The sequence below is a fragment of the Coturnix japonica genome, chromosome 2 (assembly GCF_054131305.1).
Source record: "Coturnix japonica strain WE chromosome 2, WE-NBRP24, whole genome shotgun sequence".
NCBI lineage: Eukaryota > Metazoa > Chordata > Aves > Galliformes > Phasianidae > Coturnix > Coturnix japonica.
This window is the reverse complement of record NC_140664.1, coordinates 102,439,642-102,461,565: the sequence shown is the minus strand read 5'-3', so window position 1 is coordinate 102,461,565 and position 21,924 is coordinate 102,439,642. Positions and strand designations below refer to the sequence as shown.

The window sequence follows — 21,924 nt, the reverse complement described above, 5'->3', positions numbered from 1 at the left end:
AAAGCAGAGCGTAAATGAGGAAGTTAGAAAGCAAAACTTAATATAGCTCATACACCTCAATTTCGCCCCCCAGAAAGATCCCTTAAAAGCAATAAAACTAGGTGGCTTAGCTGATTTTCTTCATTTATTCAAAATATTTCATAAAGCTGTTTCCTCTTCTACCTTTGTTACAAGCTTTTGATTTAATTGCTAGGAAAAATTTTCCACAGTATTAATAAGCAAAATGTTTACCAGCTCAATGAGAGAAAAAAATATACCTTTTTTTCTAGAATTCAACTGCTATAGCTTAGAGTTAATACTGAAGAAATATAACTCCTAAACAATAACGTCTAAATATATAGACGTAAATAGAAGAGGATGACAATCAAATGAGAAAGATTTTAGAACTAAAAAGTGTGCACACCATAACTTAACAGTATAGCAAACAAAAAAGTCCTTCTTTTTGCTTTGATAGTCATCTATATACAGATCCAATCAGCAAGACTGTTTCTCTTTCTTCCAAACTGCGTGAAGGAAAAAGTAGAAAATAAGCTGGTTTTCTACTTACCTTAAATTATGGGTACCAAGAAAAATAACTAGAAAGATAAGTAATTGCTGCATCTGGGTTTGGGATACAGTGCTCATAACTGACAGTTAAATACGGAATATTTGGTAGGAAAAAACTTACATCAGGAAAGGAAGTCTACAAAGTGCCTAGAAACAACTTCCTTAGTGAAGCTGTTGTTTCAGTTTGGTAATTCAGATCTCCAGAGGAAAAAAATATATATTCTTCAAAGCTTAACTATTAATGATAAAACATCTAAATTTCTTGTCTAGATAACTTACATGTGTTTTGTGGGTTGAAGTGTTTTGCTTTTTGTTAGAATATGCTACACACTTGGACAACCATAACATTTATCCAGCAAGGGACAAGTGAAAAGATCAGAGACCAGCAAGGTGAATCACCTTCCTATTACACAAGATTCTAGACGCAACACGTAACTGCAGTCACTTATGGAAAAAAGTAATGCCTTGCTCATTTTACGAGAAGCTTCACTATGAAGTATGCAAAGTCCATTTTGCAGAGATGACATTGATACTAACCACTTTGTAAATGCAGACAACTGACACACAGATGGTGCAAGCACAGAAAATAACTACAAAACTAGCTCTGTAGGTCACAAATAGGACTGCAGTCTTTCTGCCCAACAAAACCAATCTGACAAGCATCTTGAGGCAAGAACATTACCTGGATTTTCACTATTTTGAGAGTTCCACTAACATTCTTTGTTTCCCTCCCCCACTCCCAAGCATCTCCAGGAACAGAGGTCTTTTTACACATATATAAGCTCAGAAAGTGTCCCTTTCCTACACCACGTAATTATTCCAAATTTTATTTGTGACCATAGTTGGCAGTGAATATAACAATACAGAAGTGAAGAGAACCAGACAGGATAAGATGTTTAAGAAGGAAAAGCACTGATGTGTTGTAAGAACAAAATGAATGTAACATGAAATATCGGGCACCTTTGTAAGCCTTTAAATAAAAATACTGGAAACAAAGGAGATGATTATCTTATAAGATTAAAGTAGCAGTCAGTGAACCAATACCCTTTTATATGCAGAGATCCTTACTTGGATTACTCATAGCACCGTAACCCTGTCAAGCATCAAATCAGGTCTGACAACTTTCCCCCTCTCCCATATGAACATATTTTCTTCGTAAGAGAATTTTTCTTTGGTTATCATAATTTTCCTAAACCCAAAGTAGTCAGTACAGAAAATCAGCTGAAAAGCAGCTCATTCCTAAACATAGACTTGAAAGAAAAAGATAAAGTATCAGCACCAGTCTGCACATCTTGTGAATATCTATCATGAAGCAAGCGCAACTGAATTATGACACTGTTTAATGTGAATTCTAAAACACCAGAGGACTGTGCAATATTGCATAAATTGAGTATGAACAGGGAATAAATATTTTTCATCACTGTTATCAGAAATGGCAAAAAGGAACAGCAACTAGAAGAACATGCTAAAAAGAAAATGCTCAAAGAGAAAAGCCCCAAAGACTTGTCCTAAATTGAAGCAAAAAAAAAAAAAATAAATAAAAATCGTGAAGGCTAATATCAATTATAATAGTGAATTTCACATTAACCTGAAAATACATGAAAAAAAAATACCATATCACATCATCTAATGCCATACAGACACTAGTGAAGAAAAACTTCCTGTAAGATAACCAGTTTTGTTTTGAGAATTAAATTTTTAGAAGCAAGATGGCTTTAAATACAGAATCTGACAACTCAAAATAAGTTCTTTACCATTTACAAGCCTGTAAACTCCAGTGTTTAGAAGCCTGGAAAGACTCCCAGCAGCAGCCAGGCAAAACTTCAGAGATTGTGAAAGGTCTGAAAGTCACGTGCCCATGACTCCTCCTGAGCTAAAGACAAAAAACTGCATGGAGCAGCAGGCTGGTAATGGAAACAAACGTGGATGAAAGCATAGCAGAAAGTTTTACCCTTAGTTTCCTCCTGTATTAAAAGGTATCCTCACTAGACTGAGATCCTTGCATAGAAACTTGATGAACTTGGAGCAACTCGTCTCTTACACCCACAAAGTAGGGAAAGACTTTTTGGTAAGGGACTCAGCAGGCAATAGCCATCCACTATCCCATACAGCACACTGGTAAGGAAAGCCATCACACTGAAATGAAATTTTGTTCATATTGATAGAATCCCTACTTCAGTGTTCTACTTTGACCAGAGAAATACTATGAAGAAAAGTTACTCTTTCGGTCTCCAAAGCAAGCAGTCAAAAGAATACAGGTCCAATATTTGATAGTTGGAAATCACGCTCTTTACAACTTAAGGGATATATGCAATACCTTTAAAAGAAAAGAAAAAGAAAAAAAGCCAAAAGAAGATTTGTATTTTTTCTGGGATGTTTTCACAAGACACCTATTTATAAACTTAAAATTTTTTTCAAATAAAGAACCATTAAAATTCATCATCATAGGTGGAAAAGCCTCTTTCTAAGCAAGACCAGATGGAACAGCTGAGGTCAGCTTGGATGACACTTCACTTAACAAGATAAAACATATCCAACCTGAGACAAATACATACTGTGAAAAAGTTCAATCCATCCCACTGAAGTCTAGGTAAGCTACTGATAGCCTTAATGAGATGGGTAAGCTCACTAATGGACAGCATGGCCAAATCCACATACTAGAAAAGCAAAAACAACAGCACAAAGCAATACAATTAGCACACAGCAAATAGTGCACAATCCTGAAATAAATCTGATATTGGCTTTGAAACTAGCTTTGCAAGGGGGCACAGGTTTTATAATTAACTGAATAAGCAATCTGCTTATTTTAACTTAATTTTTAAGTCTTCCTGCAAGTGAATCTGATTTTACAATAATGAATTTTCACTGAAATTCGCTATTAATTATGAAATTCCAAATAACCAGAACCTCATGTTTATTCAAATTAGTTATAAATTTTGTATTAAAGCTTCTTTTCTTATTTTAAGTAGAATATTACTCTTGAGTATATTTTACAGATATTAGATGGAATATATGTACATATCAATTTGCATCTATTATTTACATAAACAGATCGACTAGATTCTTTGCTGACACCATAATTACTTCAGAAGATTATAAAAATACAAAAACAAGATTAGCTAGACTATCTTAGTCATTTTCTTTCAGTGCTGCTGTAGCAAGCTCATGGCATATAATTCTACTGAATAGCTGTATATTTAATCCCTAACCATACTTTTCCCTGGAAGTTTCAATCGATTATCTCAGAGTGCATTTTTTAGATGGCCTGATAGAGAATAGATTAACTGGTACCATCTTTGCCTAGAGGTTAAATTTATCTATCCAAGTCATTACAGTCCATTTACTGTGCTCTTCAGCCCAAAAGTACTTAATCACACAGAAAGCAAAACACAGGGCACATTTAGCAATTCCATAATGTTGATGCTAAATAGTGAAAAAGGACTCTGTAGTACCACCAATATTACTTTCCCACACTGATCTGTTTTCTTTCTATTGCTGCACATGTAGATAGCACCGCATGTTCAATTCTAAGCTGATCTCCCAGCACTGATTACAAACACTTGTGTCAAGTACAAAAAGGAAACAGGAAACACTAGGAAAAATTGATACCAGGAAATAATTCAGAGTCTTGGGTAAGACTGCCTCAAAACAGATGTACACAGAAAAGGTAACACCAAATTAGAAATTACTTCCCTCATCTAGTTTTGCTTCTAAAATGACAGAAACACTTAAAATTATTTTTTACTATCTCTAAATCATCCTGTAATCGCTCAAAAAGAGAAAGGACTCTGCAGAGAATGAAACATCATCATATAGGACGATATTAAAGACAAGATATTAAAGGCAGAAAGCAACTTCAGCCTAAAAGATAAAATCTCCTGAGCGGATTGGGCAAAAGCATATCTTTAAGAACTAAGAAGAAAACAACTCTGTGCCACCTACAAATACTGCAGGTTCCCTCCTGCTTTTGAAAACATCAAGGTTCAGATCATCCAGGGGACAGAAATATCCTTAATGATCAGGCCTTGACTACACTTGCAATCACTATCACAGTGAAAACATGGTTTAACAGTTAGATAATCAGAGCTAAGCCTCAATCCTACAGTGCTGAAACTTCAATCCTATTAAAAAGATACTTTTGTATGGAACATGTGTACAGCGTCTCATGCACGTAAGCAAGGGAAAGTTAGAGACAGGAAAGCAGAGACTGCACAGATGCCAAATCCCCAGGAAAGTAATAATCAGCCAACATGGCAAGTTAAGGAATTAGGGGAAAAAAACAACAAACAAACCAAGAGCAGAACTAAATTTCAGATGTAGGTACAGGATATTACAACATAATAGTTCTTAACCAAACTATTAGAGCTAAAGAAAATTAGCACTTCCCCCTCAGGTCTCCCCTAAGAACCACCATTTTTATTTGGCTACCAGGGGAAACATTTGGCCTGCAGTCCCAATCTCGTTGCTCAAAGGGGGACTTCTGCCACCTGAAATTACAATCAGTTGAACTGGAAGAGCAGCACACACATGGAAGTGACTCACAGCTTTATTCCACGTAGGCACAAACTTTATTAGAACAAAATTTATTGTTAAACTCAGTATTTTGAAATTAATCAATGTCAGAACTTCAAGAAAGGAATTTCTAGGTTGTAAACAGTTATGTGAAGGAAGCAGGTCACTTTTTGTTGCAGACTTTACAGAGATCAAGTTCACATCACAGCTCTGAAGGATGTACAAAGGCATATTTGTCCTCTTCTGCTTTAAGGGAAAAACTCTGTAAAATACATTACAACTTATACCAAAACCTCCAGGCAGGTTTGTTAGGGGTTGCACAAAAGTATTTTAAGACATCTCACATCAGATGTAAAATAGCTCTGTTCAGATCAGCCTTTAGCCCTGACGAAAACAATATGAAAGAGCTATCTGGCATTTCACTATCAGTGGTTTCTTCTTCCAGTTGATACAAGAGATTCTAACCTAATGCTGTTTTGTAACACAAACCTGAAAGGAAATTCTCATCTAGGAAGGAAAAGCAGCAATAACAACAGTAACAACAAAGGAGATGATAAAATAAGCAAGTAAATACACTTGGAAATGAATTCTGCTACAAATCTTTTCCTTTCCGAGCTACTTTAAGAGGTATCTCAAGTGACATCCCCCTGCACTTGGAAACAAGGAACATTTTAAATAACAAAAGCAAGTAAACAGTAACAGATTGTTTAAAAATAAGACTCTCAAGCTGCTACATTGTTTCACCATGGGAGAAATTGCAACCTGAAATCTTAATTGGGCAGCAAAGCGAAAAGAAGTGTGTTTTTCCCTTTAGTTATATGAGGCATCAAAACACAACTCCACAACTTAATATATTCCTCAAGAATACTTAGGCATTAAAACTGCATCAGATGAATCTTGTCCATGCTTTCTTTGAAAACATAAAAAAAAGAAAAAAAAAAGAGAAAAAGTCATTTATGTGTTAATGATATTTCTTAATTCACTGCTACAAAGAGCCTACCCACTATGCTGAGAATTAATGTAACTATCACTAAACCTGTTTAGTAACTTGGCCATGTAGCCAGGGAACTACTACCAGTTTGTAGCCTTCTATATCGGGAACAATTCCTTTGCAATCTCCTTTCAACAAAACAAACATCTCTATTTTCTTCTTAAAATGCACTGTTGATTCACATACCTAAAATGATCTTTTCCTTATAAATAACATCCTATAACATAAGCAGCTAAGTCAGTTGCTCCTCAAGGGCAGCAATTTAATGGCATTTTCTATTTCAGACTACAGGTCAGTTCACAATTTGTTTAGTTGGTACATCTAATATATTATGCTGAATGTCGGTCAAAAAGCTCTCACCCATTCCTTTGGGGCATGGCTTCTGACTAAGAGACAGAGGAGATGCTATCAAAAAAAATAAAATAAAGAATTCTTCCATAAAAATCCAGGCAAGGCCAAAGAAGAAACCAGAATTAACTTGATAGCACTGAATGAGGAAACAGCACTTTCTTCTCAGAACTTCTTGAAAATTAAGGATCATTTCTTCAGGCACTTCTGAAAACCAGCCCAACTTACACACTACCAACTTGTTCAGAGAAGACGAGCACAAGTTTCTTAACAGTGTCACTTAGATGGATTATATCATTCTCTGCTGATGCCACCACAGTTTCTAACAAGGAACTAAAATCTGCACTAGGAAATAAGTGAAGCATGATGACTTGTAGTTGTTTTTATAATCTCACATAGTAAGTAATCAGCTGAGTCACTGCTTCTTATACCCTTGAACATGAACTGGCTACTCAGCATCACTTACTCTTGCCTCAGCCATACAACAGTCACAGCAACAGGAAGCTTTGCCTCCTATTTGACACTGCTCAGCTTACACAATTGGACAGAAAACTTGCAGCTCTCTCTAAGAGCACCTGCTCCAGAAAAGAACCTGACCACATGCAACCTCTATAACAGACAGGCAAAACAGAATTTCTGTTTCAGAAACTGTACTACCCTAATGAAAATTACATGCATAAAGATGCTTCTTGTAGTTTCAACCTACTAACTTCCTACTACTGCTTGTGCCAAAGCCAACATCCTGAGCTTTCTGTAACCTAAATCTTTTCTTCCCTCCTTTTTTTTCAGTGCTAGTGCCCCTAGGGGATGCAAACACAGGCTTCTGATTTCAAGAAGATGGTCCACAAAGCACCAAGTATTCCATACTGATACTAGTGTTATGCTCCCTTGCTAATATTCGTCTCTGGAAGGGTATTCCCTCCTTCACAAATTATGAGCTCCCATACCTCAAGCCATATGCAAAATTCAATATCTCACATCAGCAAGAGAAAGAGCTGAGTTTTTAAAAAATAATAGCTGTAATTCAAAACAAATTATAAATGGCTTAAATTCAACTGCAAAAATAATGCTCTCTAAAAATAATAATAATAAAAAAACAGAAAGCTCCCAAAAGAATATTCTTAAGAAAATGCTGTAAGAATTGCAGTTGGCTCCTCTAAAAAAAGGAATTATACAACCTCCTAGTAAAAAGCAAATATAATTCATTTAAACATTAAGATTACTGGATACTGTAAGATAGCAAAATTTGAAATTGCTTTTTAAGGACAGAACTGGAAAAGAACCAAAGTAACAAAGAACTGGAGAAGAACCAAAGAAACAAGTAATATTTTAAAAAAAGAAAAAAAGAAAGAAAATCTATTTTGTTTAAGCCAAGGAATTTTTAAACTACATTCAACTCAAGATACTACAAAAGACCTGGAAAAAACAAGCAGCTTTATTATCTCCCCAGCCATTACAAAGTTTGTTAAAGGCAATATATTTTAATTTAAGCTATTCCAATTGCCAAAGAGCATTCACTTGTAGTAAAGAGTTTCTTCAGCTCTCAAAAACGTCTTTCCAGTTCTCCAGGTCTTGTGTGCTCCAGGTGCCCAACAATCTGTGAAGTCTCAGTGTGAAGTGTTTTCCTGGTGGGCAGCACTGGTATCCAAAGCAGACAGCAGAAGCTGGAGAAGTCTGACATGGTGAGAGAGTTTCAGTGCACCAGATGCCTGATATGCAGCTATGAGCCTCCTCAAAGAGTCGATGCTTCAGAACTGCCCTTAACCAAGTAAATGCCACAAAAGCACAAATCAACAGGCTGGTGCAGATGATGTGAACAAGTTTGCCTACAATCACTTAACATGAAAGTGGGCCAGAAAGCAATGTACAATTTGAACTCAGAAAAGCTGTACCCAGAGACATCCAAGAGCAATTAGCAACATAGAAAAATGGGTAGCAAGCAAATTGTGGTCCTAATGTCTCGTGTCTCAAAGCAGAATAAAAAAACAAACAGCTTATTCTATCGTCAAAGATAGATACGTACACTGATAGACCACTAATGGCTATTACAATTAGGAGATTATACGCTTTCCATAGTCCACTGTCTCTCAGTATCACAGGGAAGCAAAAGCACAGCGCAATATATAAACATTTTGTTCTAGTTTTCAGAGTGCATTTTTGCATAAAACACCATTTTAACAATTATTTCATACAGAACGATAAAGATAAAAAGTACAGTAAGTGCTTCATAGAAGCATCTACTATCGCACATCTTTGCATCTAATCAATGTCAAGTCTCAAATACAATAGAAATGGTCTGCTTACCTCAGTACCTGGCTGCAGTGTCTGCCCATCTTGGGCTGCAGATGGAACTATGGCCCATGTGATGTTGGCACTAGCAGATGATAAGGAGCTGAGGGCACCATTTTTCAGTTGCTCTGAGGAATGTGACTTGGGCCCAGGCCATCCCAGGATACCATCTGAAGCAGGAAAACAGGAATCAACTTACAAGATGCAGACGACTGATATTTCCACTCCTCTCATCATTCTATTCATATTAATGAACTGTTGCTTGTTCCCTGTCCCCATGCACAGCTTTATTTCAGTAATAAATCAATGAGGGAAGAAGATTTTACAGTTTTATTTCTACTGCCAAATAGAATTATACACAAATTATTATACATAACTATATGTAAAGATTGTTCAATCTGGTACACCTCTGTAATTAAGCAAGCATTCTCTATCCAGGGTTTTAATAGGTAGGAAGTTATTCAACATTATTGTACCTAATACAGTGCAGGTGCTTGCCACATCTTTTAAACATTGATCAGTACCAGAAGAAAAATAACTAACCATCTAGCATTTGCACCAGCCCCCAGGCCCAGGATGAGCTCAGGTAATATGCTGACTACCTCTTCATTTACTCTGCCTGAAAACAGAGTTCTCAGCTTAACAGATGTACTTAATTTCTGCTGGAAATTACTCCAAAGCTCTCCCTAGATTAAGTGCTAAAATGCTTTCCTTGTACCAAGATGACAGTTTAGAGGAGTTCTCATTAGAAAGATGCACGTTATATATGAATCAAACAGAATTAGACATCAAGGCAACCCCTACTTCTGGAGGCACCTAATTTCCAGGACAGGCCAGTACTGAGGGATGCTAAGACAGAAAAATCCAATCAACTAAGAAGGCTGCAACGTCCTTCCTACCTCACTACTCTAAAACACAGTATTGCCATTCATATCTGTAGCCCTCACCATTGTGCTTAAATTTCAGCTATCAATTACATGCTGTTATAAAATAGAAAGATATGGATAAGGAAATTGTGGTTTTTCAAGCATTACTGTAACATGTGCATGAAAATACAATTAGTGTCACCAGGAGGTTCTCTTTCTCTCATCACCACCAACATTTTTAAGATGATCTTAAAGAACAAAAAGTACATTAAAGAACATGCTATTTGTTTTCTCCATATCACTAGTGCTTAACAGAGGTTACTTCCTAATTAAGATAAATAGCTTGATCTGATGAGATAATCTGTGTACTATTATATTAACTTAATATTTGCATTGCTTAAAATGGGTCAGAAGTCCTATAGCTGAAATCTTACTCCATTCCAAAGATAGAACAATTGCAGCACATTCCCCTCATCTGAAGTGATACCAAGTTATGACAGTATGACAAGACTTCAGGTCTACTTGCTCAGCTGGATTTTGTAGTAGTGCCCTCTGAAGAAAGAGTAAGCAAATGATCTGTAAAAAGTGTAAAATGATTTTCAAAGAACAGAGAAACTAGCAGGAAGGTAAAGAAAAAGAAAAAAGAAAAAAAACATGAAAAAAAATAGAACATGTATTTCATACAACTCAAATTTCCCACTGACAAAGGAAGAATATCTCTGGGGCTCTAATATTAGGCCTTTATTTTTACATGCTGCAAAGACTTCTGCATTTCAGTAATTCTGAGTACAATGCCAGTAGATATTCTTTAGATCAAGCAAAGTTATGTGAATATGTGAGGAAAAAATGGTCTTTTTGTTTGATTTGCCCTACATACTAGTCCAACACACCACAAAGTCAACATCTGCTCCCATTTCAAAATCTGAATTAAATTTACACTGTATTGGTATACATGGCAAGGAATGAAGAGCTCAGTGACTGCAGTCATAGTAGCACTCTGTTGGGAAGAAAAGGCAGCTCCAGAACCCCCCAGATAAGCTCTGATTCAGAGGATAATCTGATGATTTTTCTGGCAAATCCAAAATGGATTCTGCATAGGAGGAAGTAAGGAAGCATAACTCCAGCATTTAAGGACAAAACTAGAAAACTTAAAAAATTAAAAAACTTTATGTGAAATCAGAAAACTTCACATAACCCGTTAGCTCCTTGGAGGGTATGCGTAAGGCTATAAATTGATAAACAATTTTTATTAATTCTTTTTTATGTTAATTGATACAAATTTCATAGAGAAAAATCACATCACAAGCAGTTGAAGTACACTTGCTTCATTTCAACAGTTTTGTAGAGCGCAGCTATCCTTCTCATTCTTCACTACTTTGTAATGTTGTAACAGATCTATTTTTCCGTTTCTCTCTGTCAAGCAGCTGAATATTGAATTATTACTGTTATTTCCCTATTACAGAGAAACTAAAAAAAACTGAACTGACTTTTTTTTTTATGCAACTATCTGAAAATAAGTCATCCACTCATTTCCTTGGGCTATCAATTTTCTCTCTTCACACGCAATCTATTTTGCCTTCACTGTGAAGAATTACTCTTTTTAACTAACATTTTTTTAGAAAGCTCATTTCTGTAAATAGCCATAAGAAAACACCATTGAATAAACACTTTGCTTCAGGGGAAAAATGCAAGCATGAACATTTACTTAACCGTCATTTACATATTTTTTTTAAACACCAGATCAGTTTTCAGTACAAACACACCTAGTAAAAAAGATTATTTTAGTCATCATCTTTCTCTGCACATTTTAAACTCTATCACAGAAACAGCATCTATTAGTAGTAAGCCAGCATGTTTTTCCATCTGTCCCAAGGGCAGTGATATTCCTTCATAGAAAAATTCATCTTGTCAGCAACTTTTTAAGCAGATCTTAACCACACTTTACTATAGGATGCTAGGAGTAATAGTTAATAGTGTCGTGCGGGTTGGAAGGGACCTTAGAGATCATCGAGTCCAACCCCCGGGATTCGAGCCTCCTGTGTAGCAGAGCGGCACTTCTACCACTTGAGCCACAGGGGGATTCGAACACCTGGGCCCCGGTGTTGCAATGCGGCATTCCTACCACTGTGCCACTGGGGCACACGGTTAAGGTCCAAAGGGTAAATCACATCTAATAACATCACATTCAATATGTAAATCTACACTGACACATCAGTATTCCTGGGTCACTGAAAGGGACTTACCATATACCTTATAGAACTTTACTTCCCAGACAAATGCAGGGTACTAAGAGAGAATCACCGGAAATAGTCTAAAAATCAAGTGAGATAAGAATACAATCTCTACATGTAGAAAATTAGAGGATGCAAAAAGCACCACACTAATTAAAGCAAAACATCTACTATTATAGCAAACAATGCACAAATTAGAACAGATGCATTAAATATGATATTTGTATAATCAACCAGATTTCTTCCACTTGTACGGCATTGGGTATGTAGTTCCAAAAGAGAAAGCCAATTCTAAGCCCAATTACTCTGGCAGTTCAGTGTGTATGTACACACAGTATGACAGCTTCCGCAGAAAGTACCGAAAAACGACACCAATATCTACTGTAACTAACAGGCAGCAGGAAAGTTCCAACAAAACAGAAGAACATTTCTAGAAAAGCTACATGTAGCACCCAGATATAACCAGACCTTCTTTCCCTTTAGCAATGCTGCAGTTCAGAAAGATCATCCATTTCAGATGGCACAATACAGAGTATTCTACAGAAGAGTCCTCAGGATCAACACTTTCCCCCTTAAATGCTGCACACAGCAGGAGTTTCTACCAAAAGAAGGGGTTTGGAAAAGATTTTTCAGTTAAGCACTATCAATTTCTTTTTTTTATTCCAGTGGACCTTCAAACTATGATTCTGTATTATAATTGATGTATGAAATATGCTTAGTACCTACATCAATTCTATAACAATAGAAACTTTAAGTTCTCTGCTCTTGGCTTACAGACAAAAACAAAAAAAACAAAAAAGAAAAAAAAAAAAAAAACAAAAAACCACATCATTTTTCCTTAGCACAATCATAAACAAACAACTATTGATGAAACTCTTTCAATACATTGTAACTACACTATAATACATATTCCCTTAAGAATTCTACACTAGCACTGAAGGAGAGACCAAAATTGGTCCCTGCTGGGCTGGAACTAGAAAACAATGTTATCTTGCAAAGCAAGAAGAGCATGTAAGGAATAATGTATTAGCATATAGATGGAAGAGCAAATTGTTTTTGTTAGTCCCAGAAGAAGCAAGTCTAGCACTGATACATTTAAAGGAGACATGACTGACTGTGGAATTTACTTAATTTACACAGGTAATAATTTTATTCTTTCCGGCACCTTCAGGCACTGGGAGTGTTGGGGACAGCAGGTGTTAAGCAAGAAGGAGGATTCCCCTACTTGGTCATTTTTCTCTCCTCTTGACATCTCAGCTAAAGGAGAATCCATAGCTGTCATCTATCACCAAGTTAAAAGCACCTGGATTTTGTCTTTCCTGGCCAATTATTTTCTCAAAAGAAGGAACCAGACAATCTGATGAAATAAAGTACATCCCCTTCTGCCCCCTCCCCCTTGAACTCCAGAATCACCTTCAGTCCATTTGTTGCCAAATAAGCAGCATTTGCACATCCAAATGAAATCCAGAAAAACAGATAGTGAAGAGGGGTTTGGGTTTTGGCTTTTGTATTTAGAAAAGAGAACAAAAATAACCCCTCAAAAAATAAGAAAATAAGAAACATTACATTTGCTATTCAGAAAAGTGGGCAAGTGAGACTTAAAAATATAATGAAGGAGTTCCTGTCTGGTAGATGCTTTATTCAGTAAATGAACATGTGATGAAAGATAGATTAAAATAAGGGATATATTTGTACTCACTGCCAATGACTGTAAGGCAGGATTCCAATTGCAATAATACTAAAATAAAGAACAGGCCTAAAGCACAACATAAGGTGATAAATTAGCTTTAAAACAAATACCCAAATTTGCTGCGGTCTTAGTTTGGGATAGAAGGAAGGACATTAACCCCAGCAGTCATCAGGCTCCAGAGATACTCTTCTGCCAAAGGCTACACATTAGGAAAAAAGTAACACCAAAGATTTTCAAACAGAGATAGAAGTTTCTTCTCTGTAGTTTTATTTTGAAAGCCATCTGTTTTCTGTTGCATGCTAAATAAACTCAATCTTGTCATATGGCACTTAATGCTGAGTAGTACACACTACTCTGCTAGGTGACATCCTGGAACAATTTTTGGCTCTACGCTTGTTCAGTGGCACCCATCTGAGACAACCTGCTTGACAAGCTTTTGAGGTTAACGGTTACCATGAGCACAGCACTAAAAGAAACATATGTGGCTAGGCAATGAGGAGAAACCATTTTCAGCTGGTTGCTCATTTTGGGCATTCAAGCTGACTTACGGGGGTGGTCATACAGCCAACAAGATGTCACTGGATGCCTTGTGGTGAATATCCCCACTGCCTTAGTCTTCTAGATATTCTAGGTATCTAGATCTTCTTGATATCTGTATCTATCTATATCTCGAACCATCCCTTCCAATTACTGGAGCTAGACAGCATGTAAGAAATCTCTGAAATATTTCTCCTCCATACAAAGAGAACAGAATCCCAAAACTCAGAACTTGTAGATATAGATGCAATTCTCTCTCCAAAGTGTAATCAACACTTTGAAGTGATAACATATTTTCCCAGCGCGTTTTTCAGTGAAAGAGAAAAATTACAAAGAACTTAGCCAGTGATCAATGCACATAACTTTAATAAAGGCAGCTAGGTATGTCTGTCATTATTTTGGCTCAAAAGTAGAAACAGACAGGATTCTTCTTTCACTGTCTGTTCTTGTTGATACATTTCCAAAAATCAAACACTAACAAAAAGAGAATCGCAGAATCCTTTCTTTGAATCTTTACAGTAAGACTAAAACATGTGTTGACTACCCTTCAAAAAATGATTGAAGATTTCAGTTTAATCTTCAAAACTGCTTGTAGACTTGAGTTATGTGATGGACAACTTGTGAGAAACATTAAAATGAAGAGCAGAAAATTATGTTTTCCTTTAACTATTCCATGCCAAACAATTTCATAAGATATCTCAAGTCAAGACCTACACACTTCTAGATTTTGGATGCAATTTTATTGCACTGACTGCTAAAATACTTTCCTTCTACTCACACTACTGGAAAAGATAACAATAAATAAATTACATTAAAAGAGGAGATTATTTTCTTTTAAACAGTAACAGCCCACAAATCTGTTTAAAGTAGCTACTACTAAATAACTGTCTTTGTGATTGCAGTTCCTCAGTATTATGTCAGAAACTCAGCTACCTCAAGTTCTTGATGTAAAAGAATTAAGATTGTAAGGCAATGCACAGAGGAAAAGTTAACAATCCTTATGTAACTGGCCATAACAATTTCAAGAACAGAAACAAAGTCATTCAGAAAATAGATATGTATTACTCTTCAGGCAATTCTCCTTATTCAGGACGTAATAGTGAGAGATTCTGACACTGAAGTAAAGGTAATCTTAAGGATAAGTTAAATTCAACAAAGCTAAGTCACTGCTTATTTCTCACATTCTACATGAGCAATACTGCTCTGCTTTGCTGAAATACTTCCATGAACTGTAGGCTAGAGGCTAGCACGTTATCAAATACCTATCTTGTGCGTCTATACAAAAGCCTGGAGATGCTAGCTCAGGATACCCATTGCCTTCTCACAGGAGTTATTCAGCATTATCTTGGACGCCATGTAGCAGGTAATCAGACAGCATCTGAGTGGAAACATATGGCAATACATTTCATAGGGCCATCACATCATATAGAAAAGGTATTTTAGACTTCTTGTCAGAGGAACCTGAGGCTTTTAAAGTAAGAAGCGATTTTCATCTAGCAGCATCAAGAGGTGATAACAAAGGTTATTCTTTGGTTGCTCCTTCTGGATATACAATTAAAAAAACAGACAGGAAGACACAATCAAAATGAAATATATTATCTCTCAGAATTAGAGTTTCCTAGAGGATTTCCTAAAGGCGCTAGTTTGATTAGGTATGAGCTTATGTAGCCTTGATGACTCAAACTCCACCAACTCAGCTGAAACATTAAGTCCATCAAAGTACATCTGAAAAAGATTAAGCGTAGGAAAATCAGTAATCAAGACTTTCAGGCCAGGTTCTTTAAGGCGACTGTGTTGCATAATAAGTCCTGGGGAAAAGAAAAGGGAAAAAATACAATAATTTTGCAGACTTTCAGTTAGAGAGAATAGACTAAATATTTCAGCAGCTTTTAGTTACCTCCTCTCCCCCTTCTTCCCTCTCTCTAAATTACATACCAAGTGGTAAGCACACCTACACTCTGAAGAATTAACTGTTTGCATTCAGGTCCTGTTACACTGCAGATGCTGGTATGAACAAATGCTACAGAATTCCTGAAAGAATTCTCCTGTAAGTTTAAAGTCTAAGAAGAAACAAACAACCGTATTTATTAGATAATACTAAGTACTTCCTAATAGTGACTTCCAAAGGGTTTTAAAGGAGAGATTAAGATAAGCTTAATAAAGGAATTAAACAGCTTTTCCCCATTATTATGCACATATCTGCAAAAATCATTACTAAGTCAAAACAAACACCAATTTAAAAGAACATTATTTAGACACACAAGTACAATTTAAGTCATCTATCTCTGACAGTTTGCTTAGATCACATGAACATGGAAAACAATATTCCGAGAGTCTGAAACTGGAAACTGACTTCACTTTGAAGGATGCTTTTCATCTTTGATACAGCCCATGCTGTTTTGAAATTGCATTATATCAAAGATATCTATTAAATGCCCTTTATCATTACTGTGTAGACATGCACAAATTTTCTAAATTAAAACCAAAACGTAGAAAATAAAATTTGTTGTTGCTGTCCCATGTTCCCCTATGAAACATATCAGAAACTGGATTAGGGAAAGTCATAATACGCCACAGTATAGGTGTAACAGTTTCTAATCCTTTTTTTCCTTCACCAAGAACTATTTTTATGTTGTTTCCCTACTTCTCAGCTGATCCTCTCATATTTCTACTTTCCTCACAGGGGAACTCTATAGAGGGCTTGACTTCTTAACCAGTTGTCTCAATGGCTCTGAAGGCATATTTGCCCAGTAGCAAACCTACTGTAAAAGTAAGAATGTTTCACCTTTTTGGTTTTATATCAGTTTTTTGAGGTTTTTTTTCCTACTTGAAGATGGATTTTGTTATTGATTCACCTACAGGAAACACATAGAGCCCTGATATCCAGAATTCTGCTGTTGCTCCTCCTCTTATACCAGCTCCTGCTCCTGCACTTAAGCTACACAGCGCAATAAGAAAGTAACAAGTACCCTTTCAGAAAGGTCTTCTTATGTTATAGACAGAGTTCTGCGTGATCTGGGAAAAAAAAAACGAGCTATATAAGGATTGAGAGCTTCGTGCCTGCATAGCTAAATGCAGTATCAAACTGTTTGACATTTTAGGCTCATAAAAATTTGCGAAACACATATCTATATTTAAATAGCAGCAAGAAGATCTCTTCCTAGAATTAAATAAAACCACTGACTGGAATAAAATCTGCTTGACCACAATTCTTCCATGTAGGAAAACTAGTAATATGATTTTTCAGAAAGCAACTGCATTTTTATCAAACAAATCCGTATTGGGATTTCACTCTCTACAAGAAAACAAAAAACAAACAAACAACAACAAAAAAAAAACCACAAGCAGGTTCTGCACTGTTATTAAGAACACAGGCTTATATACCTGTTCTCCTTGCCGTCTCTTTAGGTTTTTGTTATTATTATTATCCTTTCTCTGCCTTGCTGTCTTCAGATTCTAACTTCCCTAGTAATACTAAGGATAACGTCTTTTTCTCCCCTCTTCGGTTTCCAATTGATTGTGTAGGTTATTTTTTAGATTAGAACAAAAATCCAGATCCCTGATGTTACAGAAGTCTACAAGTCGCTCCATCCAACTTGTGTCTTTAAGGGATAGTATATTTTGCCCGCTTCAGTACCATAATAAATAATAATTAAATAAAAAAACAAAACCTAAGACACAAAAAAATACCCAGGAGAGATTATGCTCACCTGAGGACAGAGACCTGTTATGGTGCTGGCCCACTTGATGCATGCTTTGCTGTAACAGAGTCAGGCATTCTCCAAGGCAGCTCAGGGTGGCAGCAGAGGTAGCTTTTAAAAGCAGCAAGTCCTGATCCAAGGCAGAAAGGGGGCCAGAACTTGGGAGAGCTTCAATGGCTTGTACAAGATTCTTCTGTTGTCCCTCAACTTGGCTCATCATCTGTAAAGGTGCAAAAACATCTGATGTCACAGGAGATATCACTACATAGCTGTCAAATTCCTACAGCTCAATACGATGACCAAATGTAAAGAGCTGCCTAAAATGAATGTTAACGTTATGATCTAAACAAACCATAAACATACAAAAACATAGGGCTTGAGACTACCACAAGCCTAACAAACCATCAAGACTGCAGTAACAAAAGTAGGCACTTAAAATAGTAGGTTTCCTATAGATTAAATAATGGCTCTCACTGTCTGGAAGTCTTCATAAGAAAATACATTAAATTTCTATCTCCTTCTTCATTACTAATTCAGACTTTTATTTTCTTTCCTTGGTATACGATCTGAGCCACCCAAGGAAGATACACTATCCATCTTCTTCCTTTCCCACATAAAACATCTAATCACAATTAAAGAACTGTTATTTTTCATTTCTCATGCTACAGTAAGGAACTGCTCTTAAAAAATACGGTGACTTGGAAGCTTACAAGCATTACCATAGGATGCAACTTAGAATACTTATTTACTGTCAGATATGAATACCAGCTGTCAGGGAGAAAGTTAATCTGTTTCTAGATTTGAACAAACCAGATGAAGATAAAACGCATGCTAGTAGTGCAGATAAAAAACATTATAGAAGTAGGCTGTTCTTAAATAAACTGGCAAGTTTCCAAAGTCATTCCTATAACCAAAAGAAAGAGCTTATTAAAAGTTCTATTTTTACAATCTGCACCAAACTGCACATGCACACTGACAGGCCTCTTTATTTCACTTACCTTTCCTTCAAGTAAGAAGCCACCTTTATGTATCACACTGTACCTGGCAGCATCTTTGAAATAATCACACCCATGCCTGAAATCATACCTACTTGGGCCAAAACTCAAATTAACTCTGGATTTATTATTTTTTTTGTTTAATGCACTGAGATACTATCAGCCTATGCCTAAGGAGACAGAGTTTATAGACTTCATCTCAGACAATTAACTTTAGTTAAGCCACTGCAATATTTCTTTAGTGATGGTGCATCACACTTCTTCCCTTCTTCACCCTTTGGCAGAAAGAGTATACAGAAAGAGTATATACTACTCGACAGACAGCTCAGTCAACACAAACTGAGTTGCTTAGTATTCCTTTCTCCTGCAGGTATAAGACCTACCAATATAAACTCAAGATTCAATTACCTGTGAGAGTCCATACTGATTAATGGCTGTCATGCGTTTAATTGTCTTCCCTCTCCTGAAAAATTTCATCTTTATACTTCCAGTACAATTGCAAGTTTATGATCCTAAAAGGTGGACACAGAAATAAACTTCCCGTCCTCTGCCAGACTGATATAAGAGAAAAGTCCTTTTATACAGCATGCAGCATTTTAAAATCAGCTTTCTAAAAAATAAAGGATAACCATGTGCCAGTCATTCTTTCCAACAGGAGATAAATGCATTTATTCTATTCATCTCTATGCATTCCTACAGGAGGATTTTTTAAACTAAATATGACACTTATTCCTCAGAAGTCTCCTTCTTACATCTCCCTTTCCTTTCTTCTCAGAGAGTCTATTTTGCTAAATCTGATGTTTTTACATAATCTAAGAAACCGCTACTTGAAGAATACAAGCTTGAAAAAAGAAAAAGATGACTGCTTAATAGGTTTATGAAGCATACAATTTCAATCTCACACCTAAAGTTCAAACTCGAAACATGACTGGAGATAAATCAAAGTCCAGCTCCTTTAGTTACATGAATGAATCATACAACACTGAGATTACAGAATGTGTCAGCACTGAACCCATTTACCATTCAATTCACCCCATTAACTGCAATGTTCCTGTACTAGCTCACTGATTCCAACCAAGCCTAGACAAACACATCTGGCTTAATTATTACAAGATTCATGAGATGATGTCAATCTTTCTTTATGCAACTATTTGTAAATCCATTAAATTACAAATAAAGCTTTTCAATGTAGGTGCTTTCAATCTGCAGTTAACTTTTCTTCATGCACCTTCTTCTACACATATGCAGCATTTAACACAACAGTCATCATCTCTCATCTAATGCAAGTATATACTAACCCAGCCAGATCAGAGCACCTGAGGACACCGGCACGACACTATCACTGACAACGAGAAAGTTATAACCTGGTTATAGACATGAAAGATGTTGCTATGCAAAGATACAGTTTGATTACAGGCAGTCTGTAGTGCTAAAATGCTTGACTATAAAAGCAAGCTCGATGCACTCTAGAAAATTCAGAATGTTGAGATGTACTTTGCTAAGTGTTTTAAACACAGCATCTTCCAAACAGAATACCTTCACTAAAACCCAAAAAACTACACTTGAGATGATCAAAGCTGTCAAAAGAAAAGATTTGTAAACAACAGATTCAAGTTCCTTTTGTCCAAGCTACTACAATGTTTAAAAAAAAATAAAAATAAATAAATAAATGAAAAGGAAGGGCTTCATCAGGTTTTTTATTATTACCTTTTTGACGTATGGTCAGAACACTTCCTGTGGCCTCCCTACACTGTGGCAAATATACTGATATAAAGGGCCATGCTGAGTGCACTGAAAAGAACAGAAACTGAACTCAAAGAAGAAGCAAATAACCACTCCAGGAAACAAGCATCCTCAGCACCTTAAGACATAGTGATTTCAAGCTCCTTGAAGAAAACAAAGACTGACATCAGCCATTTTACCTCCAAGGTAAAAAGCATACACTTTCCCTTCATCATGTGTAAGGCCATGTGAAGAATGGCAAGAAAATAAGTAGTGCCATTCATTGAGGACTCACTTTGCTCTATCAGTTAACAGCAACCTTTCTCTGCTTCAGTATCCTCTGTGCCAGCTGTCAGCAATACTACTGCTAGCGGCATATTGTCTGCCAAGTTACCTCTGGGCACTTCCCCTGCAAGATTCAATGCAGTGATGTATTTATTTATTTTAAAGCTTTTCCACTGCCAGCTGCACATAAGCTGAAAACCATCATTTAAAAAAAAATAAATAAATAAATTGGAAAATAATCAACAGTGTTCATATGAAAATCAGAGCATCCATATAAATAAATATGTGACCAACAAGAAAAAAAAGAGACCGCTTGTGGGAGGAAAGACAATTAAGTGACAGAAATTCAACACACATCCCTTCTTTTTCAAACCAGATATATCAAGTTCTGTTTGATAGAGGTGTATCACAAATACTTCCTAGTGCTATTAGTTTCTTGCTTTTGGATAATCATGACAGAAGGAAAGCATTTTGAAAGACATTAGGAAAGGACAAAAGGAGAGGTCAGTTTATGAAACCTACTGAGAATAGGTCCAAAGTGATATGAGTCCAAACCCTGGTTCTTGTTTTTAAACATATATGTACCACAAGGTTTTTGGTTTTTAATTTTGTTGTAATACAAAGCATTGTTTTTCTCAAAAAGAAAAGCAGACATGAAGCTCCCACACAAACAGAAACCTCCAAAGATATTGTAAATCAAATACATCAGATTGTTACATAACCCTAATAAAGTTTTTAACTCTGATTTTGAGCAAGAACTCCTGGCTTGATGCAGGTATCATAAACAATCCTGACCCAGATATCATCAATAACAATACGAACCATCATATTACAAAAATGATGAGTTAGAACAGTCAAAAAATTCTTACCAAAGCATAATATAGAGATTCATATACCAAGTATATTGATATATACTGTAATGTAAGATAAACACATGGAACTCCAGTGCCACCAAAGTAATCATACCAGTCACTGAAGTGACACATTGGCTAAAATCTCAGCACAACTTCACAATTCCCACATCGTATTTCCACGAAGCTTTCTTATTTTCATTTATTTATTCTGAAAAAGGAAAGAGCATAAACATACATGCAAAAAAAGAAAAAAAAAAAATACCTAACAAACATTACTTCCTTCTTTAGCTTGTTTTCAGCCACACCTGGAGAATGCAATGCTGCCAATCACCAGCTCAGAAAGTATACGTCTCCCTA

The 21,924-nt window shown here is 36.1% G+C and overlaps 1 protein-coding gene across 2 annotated transcripts in view; it reads right to left on the bottom strand.

Moving 5' to 3' along the window:
- Positions 1–21,924, bottom strand: part of OSBPL10 (oxysterol binding protein like 10) — a 91,618-nt gene that overhangs the window by 24,430 nt on the left and 45,264 nt on the right. For both annotated transcript variants that reach the window (XR_014942945.1, XM_015853901.3), the window contains exons 5-6: positions 17,721–17,931; positions 8,702–8,856 (exon numbers count right to left, since the gene is read on the bottom strand). Coding sequence is in view for 1 of the 2 variants with exons in the window: in XM_015853901.3 (XP_015709387.2) it covers positions 8,702–8,856; positions 17,721–17,931 (366 nt within the window). In the remaining variant the exon portion in view is untranslated. The remainder of the gene's footprint in view (positions 1–8,701; positions 8,857–17,720; positions 17,932–21,924) is intronic.